Here is a 21,649-nt window from a genome sequence, read left to right as displayed (position 1 = left end):
TGAGAGATCTGAATAGACTGCCAAGAAAATCCTACAGCAGGAAGAGCCATTCCTCACTCTTCTGAGTTATACATTAACACCAATAATGGCTACTGAAAATAGTCCAGCACAACGCCAGAAGGGAAGACAACTCAGAGCTACTATTTCAGCTTTGGAAAAGAATTTAGCTCCAAAGTGTCCAGACATGAAGAGAGTAGCCATATTGGATGAAAAGGCCAAAAGAACACTTTTTTAGAACAGATGTCACTCCGTTAGAAAACTGCTGGGTCTAGAACTTGGTGACTATGTTTATACCCAATTGGGTGGAGAAAAAGGATGGACAACTGCAGCTGTCCTAAAGAAAAGGAATTCAGTACCTAGGTCATACGTGCTCGAGATTGACAGCGGAGAGTTCAGCAGAACCCCTCAATGTCTGCCGTTTCTTCCTCAGAAAGAACAATCAACAGAGAAAACTCTACAGATGATGAATGCAGAAGAAGATGACTCAAAAATTCCAAACCAACCACAGCCACTCATTGCAACTAATGGACAGACAGATGACCAAGTAGTTACACCTTTGGGTCATATAATTTAGAAAACCAGTATGGTTCAGAGACACGTAACTATACTGAATTTAAAAGACTGTGTGATAGTGTAGGACTCTGACCAGGAAGCCAGGAGAGGAGCCTGCCCCACCCAGTGCAAAGGCACAAGAGGACACTTTTTGTTTAAGCCAGCCAATGTTCACAGTGCTGCTGCACATGTCCCCAGATTCATCTCTAGCATACCATCTGCTGGGGAAGGTGCCAGGAAGGGACTTAGGGGTTGTGAACATTTGAGTGTTGGAAGGTAGATAATTGGTTGATTTACTCATGTTTTAATACTTCGTTAACCCTAAGCTTTTTCTTCCCCAGATCCTATTTTCCAGCTCCAAATAAAGTCCCCTTTTGTTGTATTGTTATTTTTGGGTGTGTCATTCCTTAGCTGGGGTTTGTATTAATGTATTGTGTACTGGGTGTAACTGTAGTGCCCTCATGGCCAAGACTTCCTGAGGCAGGCTCTGGCCAAGTACAGGAGCCTTCAGGAATGCATCAGGGAAACTCCCTTCCACCCTAGAGGCACTCGTTCTAACCCCTTCCCTCATGCACACTAAACACACACAGATGCACACAGTGGAATAGTACAATGAATATAGGAAAGGGAAATATTTATTTACAGTAGGATGAATGGAGGAAAATATAGGGGGAGAAGTAAAACAATTACATCCAATACAAAGATCCAGGAGCCCAGTGTTATCACAATGTAAAAGGACAGATGCTGAGCACTGTGTCCAGACTCAGAGTTCAGGAATACTTGGCAGAGTTCCAGTCCATCAGTGAATCTTGGGTGTTCCTGGCATCTTCAGCACCAGTAAACTTTCCCCAACAACCCCTCCAGTGCCCTCTTCTATCTGTCTCCACAGAGCGACAACCCTCCCACTTAACTGGCGACAACCTTTCTCCATATTCTCAGTGTAGTCGTAAGCCTCAGTACTTATGGCCCTATACAGTCTGTCTGAGTGACAGTGATACTAGGTGCAGCTCTGCTTTGTCCTTCTGAGGTGATTCCTTACTGGCACGGTGCTCCTCTTGGCTTCCATCCTGGGATGTCCCAAATCAGCTGCTTTGTCTCTCACAGGCTTCAGGCTGGTTTTCAGCTGCTTCTCTAGATGAGGGTCTGCTTGCTGTACAGACACCCACACGTCCCTGTCCTCTCTTTCAACCCTCTCCCCGTTGGTCAACCAGCACTTCTTCTTCTCAGAACAATAGCACTTCCGCTGCCTCAGGACAAGGTTTTAAAGTGGCCATACTCTCTAAACCCCAAGGGGTTACATAGGTTTTATACTGCTTACCAGCAGTGGTAGCATTATTCATTTTCCCAAGGGACAAGGTGAAGAGTCACCTTGGGTGGAGGTATCAGGTGTCAGAAAAAGAACCCAAGACCCAACCCTAGTGAGTTGAGGGGAGAAGCCACTCTAAGTACAAAGTGCCAGGGAGGAGGCTTGAGCCACACCTTGGGGAAGATGCTACATACACAAATGCCATTTTGTTTTCCTTGCTGTTTTCATAGGTCATTAAATGCAAAGCAGCTGTTGCCTGGGAGCCTAAGAAACCATTTTCCATTGAGGAGGTGGAAGTTGCCCCGCCAAAGGCACAAGAAGTTCGCATTAAGGTAGGAAAAAGATGAACTTTGTAAATTACATACTGTAGCGGTGCTGGTTATGTTCGTGCTAAAGAACTGTAGGGCTCGAGCTTACAAATATTACCACCAGAGTGCTTACTACTCGGATGAACTCATATTGAATTATACAGGCTATTTAAAACTGCTGTGTTGGTTCCAAAATATTAGCGAGACAAGCTGGGTGAGGTAATATCTTCTGTTGGACCAACTTCTGTTGGTGAAAGAGACAAGCTTTCAAGCTACATGGACCAGAAAAAGAGTAAACATTTACGGAAGAGTCTTGTGTGGCAGATGACAAAGGCCACAACTTGCTGTGCAAAAACACTAAAAGTTATGATTTCTGTCATGAGTCATGGCTCTGATAAATAAGCAGTCTTGGGGATCATGTCTTACGTTTATTATGGTTCTACTCACTTCTCTGAATACAAAATACATCTTCACTTCTATATCATATCACACAGGTAAAATCTGAAAAATTGGTTCCTCACATATTGAAATATTCTTTGCTTTCCCTGCAGATTTTGGCAACAGGGATCTGTCGCTCAGATGACCATGTTATGAGTGGTGCATTTGCTGTGCCTTTTCCGATAATTCTTGGCCATGAAGCAGCTGGTGTTGTAGAGAGCGTTGGAGAAGGGGTGACTTATGTGAAACCAGGTATAAGAAAGCATCAAGCACTAACCAATGATAAGTAGTTCTCACTGAGCATTCACACGCCCTGCTCCAATATCAAAGACACTCACATGTATGAACTCCTTTATTGCAGAGGAAACAAGAAGTCCAACATTCAACTTTCACGGGGCCTCATCAAGGATATTTTGGAGGAGAAATATGTTGTTTAAGTCTTTCTTGCTATACTTCCAAATGATCTTTCCTATTTCAAAAATGTTTGCCTGTTCACGTCTAGTTTTATGTGACTGTGAAGTGCTCCCCATTCCCCAGCATTCAAAAGAGGTGCTTATTTGTATTTCACTCAAAGGGAACCAAATGTGAGCTACCATTTTGAGTTCAGATCCTCATTAGGGTTTCCGTTCAGCAAGGAATTTTAACATGTGCCTACCTTTGTGCATACAAATAATGCCATTTACTTCAGTGTGACTGTTTTGTTAGGCATGTGCTCAAATACCTTGCTCAATCAGGGCCCAGGTCATCAGACTTTGATGGTACTGAAATTCACACTTTATTTCACACTTAGTATTGACACTAGCACAGAAAGTGTCTTAATTCATGTACTTAATTCATCTTCCAGACAAAAGATTTAGTTCCTGTGCCTCTTCTCTCACAGAACACCGTATCATTGTTTATTATTTCTTTCACCATATTCTCTGTGCCATAGAGCTGGTAAATATAAAACCCCAGGAGGAGGTTCTCATCTTCCTCTACACACTGCAAGATGGGACACCAATGCTTGTACTCTTTTCCCAGTGACTCTGAACTGTGAGGAGGGCTGCGCGGAGTGTTTAAGATAAAATATTAAATGAACCAGATCAGTATCTGAATCTTGAACTGAATCCAAACCATTTTTTAAAGATTAAAATATTTACTTACCTCCCCCCCCCCCCCCCCATGTCTCTGTACCTCCGGGCTATCCTGGCAATGGAAGTGCTTCAGTAATGCAAAAGCATCTATTCTATTCTTATTGGAATTAGAAAGGACAGGAAATCTTCTGAGAGAGCTTATTCCCATCAGATTTCCAGATCAAAATTGCTTTGGATAAGCTTCAGATAAGCATGCAAACTGTTGGACAAGTTTTGGCTGCAAAGAAACACGTTTTCTTTTCTCCTTTTCTTTTGAGCTTGGCACAGAGTGTGTGACAATCGTTTGGTCCAGAGAATTCATATAAACATAATACTTTGAATTCTAACTACCATGTGATTTCAGTGGAGTCCTAGGCTGTACCTTTGGGCAAATCATCAGAACAACTTTTTACTTTGGAATTCTGTTGATGCTTTGGGCACACAGACCTGTGGGGTAGACTGTGAGACAAAGGAAGACAGGAAAGTGTCTGTGCTAACTGAAGTTCAGAGGGAAGTTGGCAATGAGATCTATCGATCTCCTATTCCATCAGGTTGTAACAACAAAAACTGGCCAGTTTCTTTCAGCAGTCTTATTACTAAGTCCAGGTCACAGTTATCTAAAACTGGTTGCTTTCTGCCGTCTCCAGCTTCTAATTCCCTAGGATTTCTTTCCCTAGATCAGCGTTTCTCAAATGCGGCCACCGGGGGCTTTTCTTGTGGCCACAGCCTCCTGGGCAGTGACTGGGGGGGAAAGCAGCTGCCCCCGTGTTGGTTGCTGGGACTGCCAGGAGGGGTTGGCCCCTGCCCCCCTCTGGAGACACCTGGGGCACAGCCCTGGAGGAGCAGGCAGGCTGCGAGTTCCCCACCTTCCCAGGGGTTGTGGGGCTCGGGTTTCAGCCTTGGGATGATTGGGTAGCAGACTCCAGCCACAGGGCTTCAGGCTCCTTCCTGGTGCCCCATCCCTCAGGCTTCAGGCTCTGGCTCCCCCTCATCGCACCTGGCCCTTGCTGCCTATACATCCACCTCCCCATCCAGGGCTTAATTTGTCACCAGGCTTGCTGGGGTTGAGTAAGTCTGCTGTGAAAAGTGTTAATATCCCTTTTCACAGCAGAGAGACTTGTTAGCTAGCTGGGAGGCTGTGAAACGTGATATTAACAAACGTACAAAAATAACTTTTCACAGCAGCAGACTTAGGAGCTAGCAATAAATAAATTACAAAGATTTGGATGTGCATATTTATTTGTTTCTCTTCAAGTTAATTAAGTATTTTAGGAAAAGTTGTCAGAGCGGCCACCAGCAAGAGTTGGTGGCCGTACTCTGAGGCCATCAAAAATTTGTCTTGAGAACCCCTGCCCTAGGTAATCTGGCACTAGAAAGCCCTGACACCCTCATTTAAAGTTAGGTATTATGCGGCATGTGTTTAGCCAAATGATCCTCTGAAATCTTTTGATGTTTGCCCATTGAGACTGGGCTAGGAAAGGTAGCCGTGGTCTTCCAAAATCCATCGTTCTGTGGGGGGGGGGCAAGTTTTTATTCTTTTGTCAGACGCTGCAGTAAAATAGTGCCTAATCCTAATGTTATTTGCTAGAGTTCTATTGTGTATTTCTCCACCAATGAGCTAGATTTGTGTTAGTTTAGTAAAGAAAATTAGCAGATTTTTTAAGAATTACCATGCCACTCCTTGTCAGCAATTCAGGTACAGGTTCTGACCTGACTTTGCCAGGATTATAGTACTGTGGTAGTTGCAATTGCATTAAGAATTTAAGGTTTTATTCTGCAGAGTGTCTCACATTTCTTTAGTATGAAGGTATGATTATAACTAAGGTCCAAACTTGCCCATATCATTGCTTCCATAACCAGGATTCCTAGAATACCATTTTAAAGTAAATTCATAGCACAGGGTTTTCTTCATTGTTAAAGGCAAATTTGTGCACCAGTCTGAAGCTGTTGAATTGTAATGACATGACACAGAGACCCTTTCATCAACTATCTCTGTTGTTCAAGGGAACGTTTACTGAGATGGGAAAGAGAAAACCAAGAATTCAGATCCTCATGTAATTAACTACCCTTATTGGTGACTAAGACCATGAGCTCCTAACCTACCAGACAGTTAAGTTTTTTGTTTTTTTCCTTTGTAAGCATATTACATAACTACAAGAAAATTTAACAGGCCTATAAAGTTTGTTTTGTCAAATCAGACTGTAATCAAATAGTCTGATTCCTTTCTGTGGAATTTAAAAACTGCGTACATAATGGGCTGTAGAAATATCCCTCATCAATTCTCAAAGGTACTATAAATGATTAATATCTTTATACAGAGATAGCTCAAAAACAATACATCAGAATTAAGGTTGGCAAAAGCAGAGCTGCTGGAAAAGATGGTAACATTTGCTTATATTAAAAGTAGCCCATTTAAAAATCCCTTCACTACAATTTTAAGGCATTAGGTTTTTATATGTTAAAAATTCCAGAGACACACATGTAGATTTTTCCCTGTTCGTGTACTCTAGAGCGGGTCTGCAGACATCTCCGCAAAATAGCAGATGCTCCTGTGTTTTGAATCTTCAAATTAAACTCTTGTAGCAGGTTCCATGGTATAGACTAGAAACATGAAAAATATTTGAATTTCATACCTCCATAGGTGCTAAACATTAATTCTTCTTTGGCAATTGAATGACAGCTGCTCACAAAGATTAGTGAACATTTTAAGATGTAAAAGTACAATTCATGTTAATGATTAGATCAGGAAGTATGGCAATAAAACTTGCCACACATCCGCTGTGCATTTCATGTTCTTGTGCAGGCTAACGTCTCATATGGACCCATATATATCTGATGCATTTTAAAGGCTTCCTTCTGACAAAAGTGGCATGATGATGCAATATTTGCTGTCTCTAGCAGCTGCTAATCAATTAGCTCCTCTAAAGATAGTGCCTTTCCTCCTGACTTACTGAAAAGGCAGCCAATAGTGTCCAGAATGGTTTTTCTTCAATAATGCCACAGTAAGCTTTAAGATATTCTTTGCTGATGTTTGCCCAAGAACTTTTGACTTAAACAAAATATGAGAGTGAATTGTTTGGTTGCTAATTGAGATTGTCTGGTGAATATATATATTTAGTGGAGATAAACTGTAAATAAATGAATTGGCTTAAATACCCAAAAGCTGGTACAGAAAGGATGAGTGATTAAATGATCTAAAGAAGTTTGCCTTAAGAGAGTTTGGTAAAGGAAGAGGTTGATTACCTTTTGAAATTTTGGAGTATACTGCCATGTGTCTGGACAAAATAATGAGACAAACTAAAGACGGAACAGTAAATGGGTAGGGAATGTTATAGAAAGGCTATCAAAAGGGAGTATTAGTCTAGGGACCGATCTGTGTTCGTATGTTCATCTTGGTTCCATCAACTCCCTGGATATTGGGTGGTAGTGATGGGCAAATAGTCCATTAATCTGATACGTATAATAGTTGGATGTGGAGGGCCTAGTAAAGGGGAAATAGCTGTACTTCCAAAATTTGAAATTTCATAGAATCATAGAACTGTAAGGGACCTCATGAGGTTTTGTAGTCCAGTCCTGTCCTGCACTCAAGGCAGGACTAAGTATTATCTAGACCATTCCTGACAGGTGTTTGTCCAACCTGCTCTTTAAAATCTCCAATGATGGAGATTCCACAACCTCCCTAGGCAATTTATTCCAGTGCTTAACCATCCTGGCAGGAAGTTTTTCCTATTGTCCAACCTAAACCACCCTTGATGCAATTTAAGCCCATTGCTTCTTGTCCTATTCTCAGAGGTTAATGAAAACATTTTTTTCTTCCTCCTTCTTGTAACAACCTTTTATGTGCTTGGAAACTGGTAACATGTCCCCTCTCAGTCTTCTCTTCTCCAGACTAAACAAACCCAATTTTTTCAATCCTCCTTCATAGGTCATTATTTTCTAAACCTTTCATCATTTTTGTTTCTCTTACTGGACTTTTTCCAATTTGTCCATATCTTTCCCAAAATGTAGCACCCAAAACAGGACACAATACTCCACAGTTGAGGCCTAATCAGCGCAGAGTAGAGCGGAAGAATTACTTCTCGCCTTTTGCTTACAACACTCCTGCTAATACATCCCAGAATGATGTTTGCTTTTTTTGCAACAGGGTTACACTGTTGACTCTCACTTAGCTTGTGAGCCACTATGACCCCCAGATCCCTTTCTGCAGTACTCCTTCCCAGGCAGTCATTTCCTGTTTTGTATGTGTGCAACTAATTGGTATGTTTATATGTATCCAGAGCCGTCCCTTGGGTATGGCGAATCGGGGCGACCGCCCTGGGCCCCACGCTTTGATAAAAACATGAGGGGGACGGGGAGGTGAGGGGGCGGCGGCCTGGCGCGCCACTGCTACTCCTGGACCGCAGCTCCAGGGCAGCCTGGGACCAACTGCCTGGGACTGCCCGAGCAGCAGCTGGCCCCGGGGCCGCCCGAGCAGCGGCCGGTGCCCAGCTGCTCCATGCTTCCATGAAAGATTTGCAGCCTTAATTATTATCCTAAGTAATTTGATATCATGCATGTAAAACTGGCCCATGTTTAAAATATCGAATTTATCTTTATTTTTGGTTGTCTTTTGAAAAGCCTTGGTGCAGCTTGTGGATTAATGAACGATGGCACCACTAGGTTTACCTGCAAAGGAAAACAGATTCACCAATTTGCTAGTACAAGCACCTTCACTGAATATACAGTGGTGCACGAGACATCAGTTGCCAAAATTGATGCAGTTGCTCCTCCGGAAAAAGTGTGTCTGATCGGCTGTGGATTTTCCACTGGTTATGGAAAAGGCGAGCAGCAGGCAGGTGGGAGAGAGGTGAAGAGGCGAGCAGGCGGGTGAGGTGAGGAGGCGAGTGGCAGCCACCGGCAGAGCCCTACCAGCAGCTCCCTCTCAGCGCCTCCTGCTTGCCGTGGATCAGATGTTTCGCAGCGTCAGGAGGCGATGGGGGCGGGGAAGGGAGAAAAGCGAGGGTGCAGCACACTCGGGGGGGCGGGGGTGGAATTTGGCAGGAAAGAGGCAGGGTGGGAAGAGGTGGGGCTGGTATGAAATGGGGGGGAAGAAGCAGGGTGGGGTGGGGCCTTGGGGGAAGGGGTGGAGTGGGGGCAGGGCCTGTGCGGCGCTGGGGGGAGCACCCCTGGGAGCATCCAATGAAGTGAGCTGTAGCTCACGAAAGCTTACGCTCAAATAAATTTGTTAGTCTCTAAGGTGCCACAAGTACTCCTTTTCTTTTTGCGAATACAGACTAACACGGCTGCTACTCTGAAACCTGGCAGATTAGAAACTCAGTGCCTATGTCCCAGGCCCCGCACCCCCGCCAGGGACAGCCCTGTATGTATGCATGGTATATTATCCAACTCTGATTACCATCTGTCCCAGAGCTTCAGAGAATGTCCAAAAGGCCTGTTGCCCCCATCTATTCTTGGGCTGCAAAAATGGTGGTACAGTTGATATTATTATAATATTTATAAAATACCAACGTCGTACTAGGTTCTGTACATTCTATAGGTATGAAGACCAGGTTCCTGCCACAAAGAATTTACAGATTATACACAAAGAAATAATGCAAGAAGGAGATGAGGATGGGACAGAAATCAATGTGTTTTGAGCACTGAACTTCTGCACATGTCTTGTGAGCCTTACTGTTTTTTAAAAAGAAGAGTTTACAGCATCTGGCTTGCTAACTCCTTAATGAGGAGAGACTAGAAGCTTATGTAGGAAGTGCTTGAAGCAGGGACTGGAGGGAAGAAATCATTTTGGGTTAGGGAGAATGGGTTTCAAATGTAGTGGACTGCATGGGAGAAGGCAGGGAGAATCAAAGAGCTGGTAAACTCACCCACGTGCAAATTCTCCTCCTGTGCTCTTCTGGGGAGTTGTTTAGCTGTCTGCATCCCCATGTTGCAGCAGCAGGACTAGATATGGGACAGAGACTCAAGACACAAGGGTAACAGTCAATGAATTCTTCATTTCCTGTTAATGCAGGTCTTTTGTATGGAGTTAAAAAAGAACCTATAAGGCCTATTTAATTTAGCACCTCTAAGCCCCCATACCAGTAGTTCTCAACCTTTTCCATACCATGACTCATGTTACAACAGAATGTAGTGGTTGCGTTTTGGAGTTAAACAGTTTTGGGAGGGAATTAATAACGAGCTTCATCTGATGACAAAATGCGGCTTCCTGGATATCCCTTGTGTATTTAGAGGTCCAGTAAAGAGTTTTCATTTTTAACAAAACAACAAATTAATTTTTTTTATTGTTAGCAGCTAGACTTTATATTGCCCATTATTGGATATGTGACTCCTCCTCTGGAATTTTGGTATAGTAAAATATGGACTGTCTTTGTAATGGAAAAGCTTTCACACCATGTATGTCCACAAGAGAAGAGACACAAAGAGGATAGATATTTAGAAATGTGGTCACCCTTCCTAGTGTACTCAGAGGAGGAGGGCTCGCCAGCCAGAATCTTTAGCCGGATTCTTTACTTGTTTAGCATCAATATTCAATGTGTGATGTATGTTAATGTTCTATTGTAACTTTGCCTTAATAAAAAGGTTTTTGAAAAAAAGTTTCATGATCCCCCTACTACCTATTGGTAAATTAAATTCACGCTCCACGCTAACAGTACTTCATTTTCCCCCTCCCTCCGCCCCGTGAGAAAGGGGAAATGTGGTAGATTATGAACAGACAACAAAGCTTTGTCACATACATGTATCCAGCACATCCACAGCAGCTGATAGATACCATCTGTTTGAATTTCCTAATGTTTTTTGTGTTGGAATTCCCAGTCAGAACTTGGTACTAATCTATTTTGCAGTGAATTTTGAGTCTTGGAGAGCAAAAACATTTAGGTACTTACTAGCTACTCCGTTTGTTTGAAATGGTTGTGGTGAGAACTCAAGTCTGCACTGTACTCTTCCTGCACGTGTATTTGTGTAATAACTGTACCCGCTACAATCTTTTACTTCTGTGCTCTTCGGTGTTCTCTATCTGCTTGACTGAAATTTTCATAACTGCTCTGCTCTATTTCTAGGCGACAAAGTCATCCCGCTCTTTGTTCCACAGTGTGGAGAGTGTAGCTCTTGCGTAAGCTCCAAGGGCAATCTGTGCACTAAAAATGAGTGAGTTTCGTTGATTATTATTATTATTAAGGCTATGATTTAGTCACGGGTATTTTTTAGTACAAGTCATGGATAGGTCACGGGCAATAAACAAAAAGTCACGCCCCTGACCTGTCCGTGACTTGTACTAAAAATACCCGTGACTAAATCTTAGGTGCTGGCTGGGGCACTCCCGCAGGTGTTGCTGCTCCTGGGGCACGGGTGGGGGGGAGGTGCTTTGGGACTCTGCTGCTGCTGGGGGGTAGGAGATGGGGGGGAAGCTCCGGGACCATGCTGCTGCTTTTGGGGGTAAGGAGCGGCCTGGGGCCCCACTGCCGCTGCTGCTCCAGGCGGGGGGGTGGCCTGGGGCCCCACCAACACTGTTGGGGGGCGGTGGCCTGGCACGCCACTGCTGCTCCTGGACCGCAGCTCCGGGGCAGCCTGGGACCAGCTGCCTGGGGCCGCCCGAGCAGCGGCCGGTGCCCAGCTGCTCCATGCTTCCATGAAAGGTTTGCAGCCTTAATTATTATCCTAAGTAATTTGATATCATGCATGTAAAACTGGCCCATGTTTAAAATATCGAATTTATCTTTATTTTTGGTTGTCTTTTGAATAGCCTTGGTGCAGCTTGTGGATTAATGAACGATGGCACCACTAGGTTTACCTGCAAAGGAAAACAGATTCACCAATTTGCTAGTACAAGCACCTTCACTGAATATACAGTGGTGCACGAGACATCAGTTGCCAAAATTGATGCAGTTGCTCCTCCGGAAAAAGTGTGTCTGATCGGCTGTGGATTTTCCACTGGTTATGGGGCTGCCCTCAATAGTGCCAAGGTGAGGATTAGCATGTGCGTTTAAAGGACAAACTCTGTTGTTGGGATAGTGCTGATTATTTGTGTAGTCCAGTAAAGAGGGCATCAGCCTGAGAGTCAGGAGAACTGGCTTTGCGGCTGACATGCTGTTTAGCACTTTGAGTTCTACAGAGGAAAAGCTATATACAAAAGCCAAGTATTATTATCACATGTAGGGTTTTCTCTGTTAGTTTGTTAGTTTTTATTTATCTATCTATCTTATGGCTCATTTTTAGGAGTAAATAATCTTGCATTTTCTGAATTACAAAAAGGTTTCCTTTAATTTATATTAAATAAATAAAGGCCTTCTATGAAATCATTGCTTCCCTGTAAGCACGGAGTTCTTCGGGGCTCGACAGTTTTCTGTGGCAACAGCTTTCATGCTGCAAAATTGGCCCAGTTAAGGTTTCTTTTTTGGCTATATTTAATGAAAACTAGAGAGAGGCTCCAACCAAAGCCATGGATGTGAAGAGCTCCAAAGTTTACATGGAGGGTTATGAATCCAAATCCACATGAGTATCTGATTTTACAGCTAGCCTCATCTCTCGAATAGGCTGAGCCCAAAGAAACCTATTCTCCAACACATGCTTTGGTAGGTTTTATCCAGTTGTAATCCAGTAATGGGAACCTTTACTTTGAATAGCAAAAATGCTTTCATCTAATTGACAAGTGTTGTATCCAATACAAGCAGAGCCTAAAATGAAAAGATTTACAAGATAACTCATGCAGTGGAATCACTATATATCACCTGGATTTTAAGAGACTCTGATGGTTTTATGATTACGCAGGTGGAACCTGGTTCTACCTGTGCCATCTTTGGTCTGGGAGGAGTTGGCCTCTCCGTTGTCATGGGCTGTAAAGCCGCTGGTGCTTCCCGGATCATTGGGGTTGACATCAACAAGGGCAAATTTGCCAAGGCTAAAGAGTTAGGAGCCACCGAATGCATCAACCCTCAAGACTTCACAAAGCCCATTGAAGATGTGCTGATGGAGCTGACTGGTGGTAATGGTGTGGACTATTCCTTTGAAGTCATTGGACGCACTGATACCATGGTATGTGACCAAAAGATGTAAGATGATGATGTAGTGCAAAATTAAGCAGCTTTGAGCGGTTTATCTAGTGTCCTACGCTGGCCATATTCAGCTAGGAGGCAGTTTATGGTATGTAACTCCATTGATCTCTACTGAAATTAATAGAGTTACACTAATATAAAACTGGTATAACTGAGTGGAGGATTGCATTCTTTCCCAAGGCAGCAGCATTGGGGTTCACCCCCAATCCAGCAACTTTTGTCCCTCCTCAACTCAAGATGGCAGATGGACAGATACGGGCCACAATATTTATTTTCAGAGTAACAGCCGTGTTAGTCTGTATTCGCAAAAAGAAAAGGAGTACTTGTGGCACCTTAGAGACTAACCAATTTATTTGAGCATAAGCTTTCGTGAGCTACAGCTCACTTCATGCTCAAATAAATTGGTTAGTCTCTAAGGTGCCACAAGTACTCCTTTTCTTTTTGCGAATATTTATTTTACTTCTCATTGGGAATGTCCACTTAAGATGATTTCATTGTCTTAAATCAGACAGCTGCCCTGGCATCCTGCCACCAGAACTACGGAATGAGTGTGATTGTAGGAGTGCCTCCGACAGCATCACAGATCTCCTACAATCCTATGCTGCTCTTCACTGGCCGCACCTGGAAGGGGTCTGTTTTTGGAGGTATTGACATGAGAACAACTGGCTAAACTCTTTTGTGTGCTTGTGAAATTCACAGATTCTGAGCACTGTTCTGCTGATCAGGGACATTGTTACAACACTAAGCAGTTATGTAATGGTCACAGGATGAAAAATATGAAGGATCCCAGAGCCCCAGGAGATGATGGGGGTACCAGTTACTGTCATGGTAAAGCTTGCTTCATTCAGCCTAATTTAGGCCTCCCCCCCAAGAACCTATTTGGAGTGACCCAGGTTAAAATGAATATGTGAGAATGTGGGGCTGCTGATGTATTACTATAGCTCTTTGGCAACCTGCTCTGTAAGGAATCACTTCCATTTTAAGATATTAACTTTTTGTTTGCACATGGCATTCCATGAGTAAATGTACATTGACAAGTCCCAACAAAGTCTCGATTAATGCACTCCTCTGATTATTTCAGTGGCAGTACGTTGATAGATAATGTACAATCTTCTGTCTTTCAGGCTGGAAGAGCAAAGATTCTGTCCCTAAACTAGTTGCAGACTATATGGGGAAAAAATTCAACCTGGATGCCTTAATAACCCACACTTTGCCTTTCGATAAAATCAATGAAGGATTTGAACTACTGCGGGCAGGGAAGAGGTGACTTATTTATTTATTCATCTTGTAAACACCATTTCCATGAAAGGTAGCAGCACTGAACTGTAAAGTCAAAAGACAAGACAAAGTTAGTCAAAGTGTGAATTTTGACAGGCATTTTCAGAAAGAGGTAAGGTTCAGCTGAGCAGTTATTAAATTGTTTTTTATAGGACAACCCTGTTGTTGTTAAATGCTGACATATCTTAATTGGTGAGCAGTGAAACAGCTAGAGACTGAAGAACAATTGAGAGGTCTGTCCCAGGGGGATGTGCCCCACAGTTTGGGAGAGCATGTAGTGTAGAACCAGCGGAAACTGGATTTCAGTAGTCTAGCTGAATGTTTACATGGTAGGATAATATACATTTCGGACACGAAAGCAAGAGGACTGCATCTCAGGATTCCATTCGGGAGGTCTACAATAATGACAGAACAGTTCCCCTTAAAGGAAGCAACATATTCAGAATAAGGTTCCAAACATCAGTCATTAACCTGACTTTTTCTATTTCAGTATCCGCACCGTCCTACTAATAGCTGAGTAACAGACGGAGTCCTACAATCTTTCCAAGTTTATTCAAATATGAATGCCAACAACCACATGAGCCCAGAGCTTTGGAAATTAATTAAAGCAGTTAAACTAAAATTTGCATCTCATCTTTTAGCATTATTACAAGGGAAAACATAGCCTTAACTGATGAAGTCCTTGATCTGTATCACCTACAAATGGGATTGGCAGAAGCAACTGTTAGGTTTTAATGCTCTAGAATTACATAAATCTAGCTAAACGGAGTTAAAAACATAACTTTTCCTAACTGAGCATTCAAAATTTAAACAAAAAACAAAAAACAACACACTAGAGAGTGTGACTTTTACTTTCTAATAGGCTCAACCACTTACCACGTTTCCAAACCAGCTTGAGGTGACAGGTAAAATAACCAAGAAGCCATTTCAGACAAGAACAAAACCAAAAAAATTTTGAACTCTCCCTCTATAAAAGCAACATGGAGCCAGGGGGCCAGATTTTTTAGGTTACTAATAAGCTTTCATGAAGTGAGCTGTAGCTCACAAATACAGACCAACACAGCTGCTACTCTGAAACCCATTATGCAGGTTCCTAAAGGCACATGCATTGTTGTGGGTAAAGAATGTCTGTACATGTGTCTCTGAAGTAAAACAGTGCAGCACAAAGAAAGAGCCTCTCCACCCCGGCAAGGATACCTGGAAGAAACTGGAACAAGAATCCGATTATTGATCAGTGAAAGGCAGGAGCAGCAGTCTTAAATACAGTGTAGCCACCAGAATGCAATTGCTTGACTAGTGCAGTAAGACACATGCATACAGGTCAGATAGGTCAGAAACGGCAGCACCCCCTTCACTCCATCCTCTATCTATCTATAAATACCCCACAAGCTAGTTCTGCTCTACTTGGGGTAACTCCGCCCAGAGGAGACTCCGCCGCCAGTGCAGCCTCGCCCGGCGCTAGCATGCCGGGGCGCGCGGGGGAGGGGGGGGGGAGCGAACGGTACCGTCTCTGACCGTTATCAAAGACCCGGGGGCTCTCCGAGGCCCGGCAGCCGGGCACGCGCCGCTCCAGCCGCTTCCCTGCTCCGGACGCTCGGAGCAGCCGCCGCCGCCGCTCTCCCGCGCGGGGTCCGCTTCCTGCCCCGCCCGCGTCTCCTCCCCATTGGCTGGGAAGGCGCCCAATGGGACGCTGTACCCCAATGCAAATGCGCATGCGCCGGCCGCACCAGCTGCGTGCCGAGACCGCGGGTCACGGAGCCGAGCGCTGCGCGGACCCAGAACCAAAAAGAGAACGGCGCCTGCGCCCCCGCCCCCGCCCGCCAAAGAAAGCGGACGGTGACCTGAGCGAGAAAGCAGCGCGCAGCCGCAGAGGGGGCAGAGGCCAGCAACAAGCCAGCCTCTGTCACCAAGGCGGAGAAGGGTAACGTGCCGGGTGCGCGTGGCACAGAAGACAAGGGGGAGGGTGCTTTATTACACCCCCAGAGCAGGGGACCAGCACCTGCCCCCTCCCCTTCCCCTGGGTCAGGAGGCGCCTGACCACCCCCCCCCCCCGCTCTTAGCATGAGGAAGTCTTGCTGCGGAGCCCCTCCCTGACACCCACCCCCAAGCCTCTAGTTACACGCAAGATTAGGTACACCCACCCACTCCAGGGCCCCTGAACACTTTCCCAAATAAACAGTACATACTGGCTTGTAAGAGTCAACTCGGGACCAGCACTTGGCTTAACCACAGGCGCCGAGCTGCCAGAACAGGAGAATACATTTATTAACAAAGAACAGAGTTTGGAAACAAGGCATTACCGAAACCACCAAAATCATAACACACTTTCTAGACACAAACTAGCAGGTTAACCTCCTGGCTGAAGACGTTTCTCTCACCCAAAGTCTGCTGCAGCATTTTCAAGCGAGGCTGCCTGCAACCCACGCTGTCTATTCGCTTGCCAGGTGCAGGGGTGCCTTCCTTGCCTTCTATATATACCCCCGACATTCACTGGCTTTACTCCAAGGCAGGATTATCCCCTAGGGCTTGTTTTCACCTGTGTGCTCCTTTTCTGTAGAGTTCACGTCTCTTTATTACATAGACTTTGTATGTAAACAGGCATGCATTCTGTTATTTTACAATGCTACATTTACATCCCAACAGAGACGTACACCTTTCAGAGTTTAAACACATTTTTTCAGTATATATATATATATATATACACACACACACACACACACACACACACACAACTCCTGACATGGTATCTATATAACATTTCACCACAATATTAATGACTAGTGTGTCCCCAGCATTCAGGTGAGAACTTATCTGAGATGCTTTGGGAGAACCAGAATGTTCATAGCAAACTCAGGAGGTTTCTGTAACCCCTCTGCACCCCCCTTGCCAGTTGCCATGAACATATTCTTGTGTCACAGACACCAGACCGGTGGCAATGAGTCAATGTGGGGATTTGTGGCTAGCCACCGAGCCCTTTCTTAACCCATCAAACAAGTAACTCCCTGGTCCCAGGAGGTGGGATGCGGTAGCCCTGGGATGGCTCTGTGTTGTAACCAGAAGGCAGGCCGAACTGAACGCCCAGGCAATGCAAAGGAGGTAAGCTACATGTCGCGATAGAACTGCTTGGCCTGTGACATAAGCAGATAGGTCACTTGTCAAAAATCCAAATACATTTCTATTTTGCCCTGGTACGAATTACAGAGGTACCTTCTGGAGTCAGTACCTAGAATGCTAGTATCCAAAACAAGGAGAATGAAAGGTACAGAACAAGTTACTCCTGAAGGCATTCTGCACCAAAAGAATAAAAATTCTGTACACAATATTTTAAAATTCTGCTCAATTCTGCAAATTTTATTTGTCAAATGTGGAGACTCCAGCATGGCATTGGGGAGCACAGGCCACTGGCTTCATAGAGGTGGGAGATCACTGTGCAGCTCCCCCCGGGACTCAGTGGTGAGGCTGCACCCAATCCTGACACAATGCAAGGACAGGGCCTGGCCCAGAAACAGCCCAGGGCCCTACCCCACCTTGCTAGGTGCACCAGCTGTGGGCAGGCAGGCTCAGCAAGGCAGGATCTAAGTCTAGAGGGACTTAGTGGGGGGGGGGGGAAATCCAGGTGTGCGTTGAGAGGGTTCTAGGTGGGGTAATCTGGGTACAGGCGGCTCAGTGGGGGATCCGGCTGCTGTGTGGGGGAGGGGTTGCGGACCTGGATGCACAGGGACTTGTTGGAGGGTTCTGGGTGCAATGGTAATGGGACTCTGGGGCGTGGGGGGGTGTCCAAGTGAACATGGTTGGGGCTCAGCGGAAGGGGGGTCTGATAGAGCTCGGAAGGGGGGTGGGGGGATCTGAGTGTGGGGGGGATCAGTGGAGGGGTGCAGATGCTGGGTAAGTGGGGCTCGTGAGGGGGGTTCTGGGTGCGGGGGGAGTGAGGCTTGGCAGGAGGGTGTGGGTATGAGAGGGTCTGGATGCACAGGGTTGGGCAGATGGGGGAGCAGCTCCCTCTACAGTGATCCCTCCCCCTGCAGCTGAAGAGCAATGGGTGCAGGAAGTGTGGGGGAGTGTGGGTGGTGGGGAAATGTGCGTGCGGCACTTCCTGCAGTTGGGGGAGAAATCTGGGGGTGGGTCTCACATGACCCCAGATACCATGCAGGGGAAGAGGAAGTCCCATGCTCCCCAGCCCAGATGGGACTAGCAGCTGAGCCCGGCACATGGTAGGAGCTATCAGCCAGGTCTTCCCCAGTCCCGCCCCCTGCCCCACAGTGATTTACCTCTCTGCCGGGGAACATACTGCTGGGGAAGGTTGCATGACCGCTCTTGTGGCTTCCTTATCAAAGAGTCATTTTTCTGTGGGGAAGCAAAGAAATTTGTGAGGGACATAAATTCTGTGCACATGCAGTGGTGCAGAATTCCCCCAGGAGTAACAAGTGGAAGAATTGGAACCAACGGATGGGCTGGATTTTAGTGACGTGAAGAGTTTTATAACGTGTAAAATCATCCTAGAAATACACAACCTCCCCTGCAACGTGGGGTGCCTCACAATTGTTGCTGTGGCTCCCAAGCAGGGCCACTCACAAACAGCCAAACAGCTTGCAGGTCACACCCTGAACGTCTTTGTATCGCCACGGCCCTGGTCCAGCAATTCTGACCCCGGCGGCCTGTTAGCAAACACCGGCCACTCTCTGCCTTCCGGCAGCCTCCATTACTATGTGTGTGGTGATCCCGACGCAATCCTGGTCTTCCTCACAGAAATGTCTATCCTGTACTGTCCAAATATATTCAGTCCATTGCCTCTGTGCGGGCATCGAGCTACAACACCTTAAATGGAGTTCCCCACAAAATTCACAGCGCTGGATGAATTGTGATTAAAGAACAAAAGAAGTTTATTTAACTACAACAAGAGATTTTTTAAAAAGTACAAGTTATAGTCAGAAATGGTTACAAGACAAACATAAAACGCTTCCTAGTTCTCAACTTAAACTAGACATGGTTCAAGATGAAATTCTTACCACAGATTTTCCATAGCATTGCTGACCAAATTACAGAGCAGGATCTGCTCCCGACATCCAATGGCTGTTTTCTTTTTGTCAGGTTAGGTGAAAGAGAGAGATGGACAAGAAGAGATAACTTGGGATGTTTTTGCCCATTTTACAGCTCAGTCACACTTTGGAAATCATGTTCCTGAGCGTGACCCCTGGTTAAAATCTCTTTCCAGCTGAGAGCAAGGAGACACAGAGTTTGGTGGGAGAAAGGTTTCATTCTGTTGTTTGCTAACATCAGATCTGTGTGTTCCTGCCCTGCTTCCTTGTCAAAGAATGACCGCTTGATCAGGGCCGAATTAACTCTCCTGTGGGCCCGGGGCTATTAGATTTTGTGGGGCCGGCCACCCTGGGACATCGGCCTTAAATGGTTGGTAAATTCGCTGCTGAAGTAAACCCGGTCTTTGCTCCTCCTCACCCCCTTGCCCTTAAATAAGGGCCACCCTCTCCTCTGGCGTGCGACACCGCTTTGCCTGGAAAGAGATATGCCTTGGTCTCGGTGTCTCTCTTCATGCAGAATTATTTCTGTGAATTAAAAAATGCCCCCAAAACTATGGAAATGCCAACAGGGTTCTGAACACGTCGTGACAATTCAGCAAAGCGCCCGGGTCCCTGAATGGCTCGTGGAGAGACCCGGCTATACGGCAGTGGGTGGTGCTCTGATTAGAGCCCCGTGAAACTAGAATGACCCAATGGGGAGAGACGGGGTGGGGGATATCCAGTCTGAAGTGGCGTCAGTGGGGTTACACAGAAGGAATCAAAAGCAGAATCCAGCCCAGAGGTAAACAGCTGCTGGGCTTTCTGAGGGAGCGACGTCTCTCTGCACCCTTGAATCCTTTCTGCTCTAATGACTCCAGCAGTAATGCCATCCAGGCGGGCTGTGCTCGTCTGGTGATGTGACTCCTACTCCCTGGGAACGTAGAGTGCTGGTCTGAGAGCAGCAATGAGAGAGAAAGCGCTGAGGAGGGGGAGGGCAGCAACAGCCAGGAGCCAGCGCAGCTGGGCCGCTTGGGATCATTGTTGTGTGGGCTACGGTAGCGGCAACCAAAATCAGGGCCCGCATATGGCATGGGCATGATTAGCAGTATTATGGTAGCACACAGAAGCCCAAAACCAAGGAGGAGACCCTATGACGTGCCCATTATCAGCAGTACATTACAGTAGCACCTTGGCGGAGAGGCGGGCCGGTATGAAGCGCACATTAGCAGCAGCACTACAATAGCGCCCAGGGGCTCCCCGTTTTTTATAGTGCCTGGGGGGAACCCCCTGGTATGGGAGCACCTGTCCCAGAACAAAGTGCACATTATCCAGGGACATGCACAGAAATTTAACTTTGACCCCTTTTGTTGGGGCACTGTGTGGCCCCCAGCCCACCGCTCTGGCAGGAGCATGCTCTTCCCCCAACCCTGGGTCCAACAGGAGCTCGCTCTCCCCACCACTGCAACCCCAGGAAGAGTTCAGTGTCCCCGACAATTATAGGGAGGGGGCTGCCTCTGCTTGTCCCCCCCCCTTTGCATGCCCCGACATCATCATACCACCTGGGAGGTGCCCCAGTATGAAGTAGACATTGTCAGCAGCATTACAGTAACTGTCTCCCCTTTTTATAGCGCACACTGTCAGCAGCATTATGGGAGCGCCAGGGGTCGGCAGGGAATTATGAGGATTATAATCATGATCAGCAACATTATGGTAACTCCTTTGGCCTCTGTGGTTTGCTGTTACTCGGGACTGTGCTGAAATATTTCCATCTGGCACAATCCGAGTTACTCATGGAGAACACACAGAGTCCTGTTCCTCGAGGGAATCAAACCACCCAGGCCCTTTCCTTGCTCCGAAACCCAAGCCCGCTTCTCCAGCCAGCCCCATGTCCAAAAGAGCTGTTTCTCTGCTTCCTTCCAGGGGCCTGGCTTCCTTTACTGTCTATTAACTTTCTGCCCAGAACACAGTCGATCCCTCAGCCCCTGCATCCACAAGTGGTCCCAGAGACACCCCTCAGCTTCTGATCGGCTGTGCTATGTGGCCCAGTGTCTCCGGTGGTGGCTTCCCATTGCTCACAGCTATCTCTACACAAAGGGGCATTTAATTGCCCCTTCCGCTTAGCTGGAAAGAAAAGCTCTTCACACACTCAGGTCTGCGATTGTCTATAGATCAAAGAGCCATTATCACCTTCCAGCATAACAAAACAGTTAATACAGACATATTCTGGGGTGGGTATGAATCCTCATACCTCTGGGGTGGGGTGCAGGAGCTGTTTATACAGGGATCCCCCCCCTTGCCCGGTGCTGAGATGCAGCCACCTCTGGGGTAGGGTGCGAGGGCTGTTTACATGGGGATCCCCGTGGGCACTCTGGTTTATAATTTAACCCTTTGGGGACTGCACAGAAGGCAAAGTAAGAGGAGTTTAACCACAGTAACTTTTACCCTCACCGCACACAAGAGTCACAGATATTCAGATAAAACAAGCAAAGCCCATATGGCTCCCCCACCTCCTCCCTGTCTCTGCTCACCCCTTCTTGAGAGTCCACAGGGGCGTCCTCCTCCCGGCATTGTCAGGTGATGCTCAGCTGAC

At 46.0% G+C, this 21,649-nt stretch overlaps 1 protein-coding gene across 1 annotated transcript in view; it reads left to right on the top strand.

The window, feature by feature from the left end:
• LOC311519768 (alcohol dehydrogenase 1-like) overlaps positions 1-14,666 on the top strand; it is a 31,334-nt gene extending 16,668 nt beyond the window's left edge. Inside the window, exons 2-9 of the mRNA XM_084626667.1 lie at positions 2,089-2,190; positions 2,718-2,856; positions 10,775-10,862; positions 11,458-11,677; positions 12,483-12,746; positions 13,275-13,410; positions 13,891-14,029; positions 14,535-14,666. Of these exons, the coding sequence (XP_084482793.1) occupies positions 2,089-2,190; positions 2,718-2,856; positions 10,775-10,862; positions 11,458-11,677; positions 12,483-12,746; positions 13,275-13,410; positions 13,891-14,029; positions 14,535-14,565 (1,119 nt within the window). The 3' untranslated portion in view covers positions 14,566-14,666. The remainder of the gene's footprint in view (positions 1-2,088; positions 2,191-2,717; positions 2,857-10,774; positions 10,863-11,457; positions 11,678-12,482; positions 12,747-13,274; positions 13,411-13,890; positions 14,030-14,534) is intronic.
• Positions 14,667-21,649: the final 6,983 nt, after the last annotated feature.

Source organism: Lepidochelys olivacea, assembly GCF_965140295.1.
Source record: "Lepidochelys olivacea isolate rLepOli2 genome assembly, chromosome: 4".
Classification (NCBI taxonomy): Eukaryota; Metazoa; Chordata; order Testudines; family Cheloniidae; genus Lepidochelys; species Lepidochelys olivacea.
The sequence above is the reverse complement of the archived record's forward strand: the minus strand, read 5'-3'. Positions and strand labels throughout refer to the sequence as shown.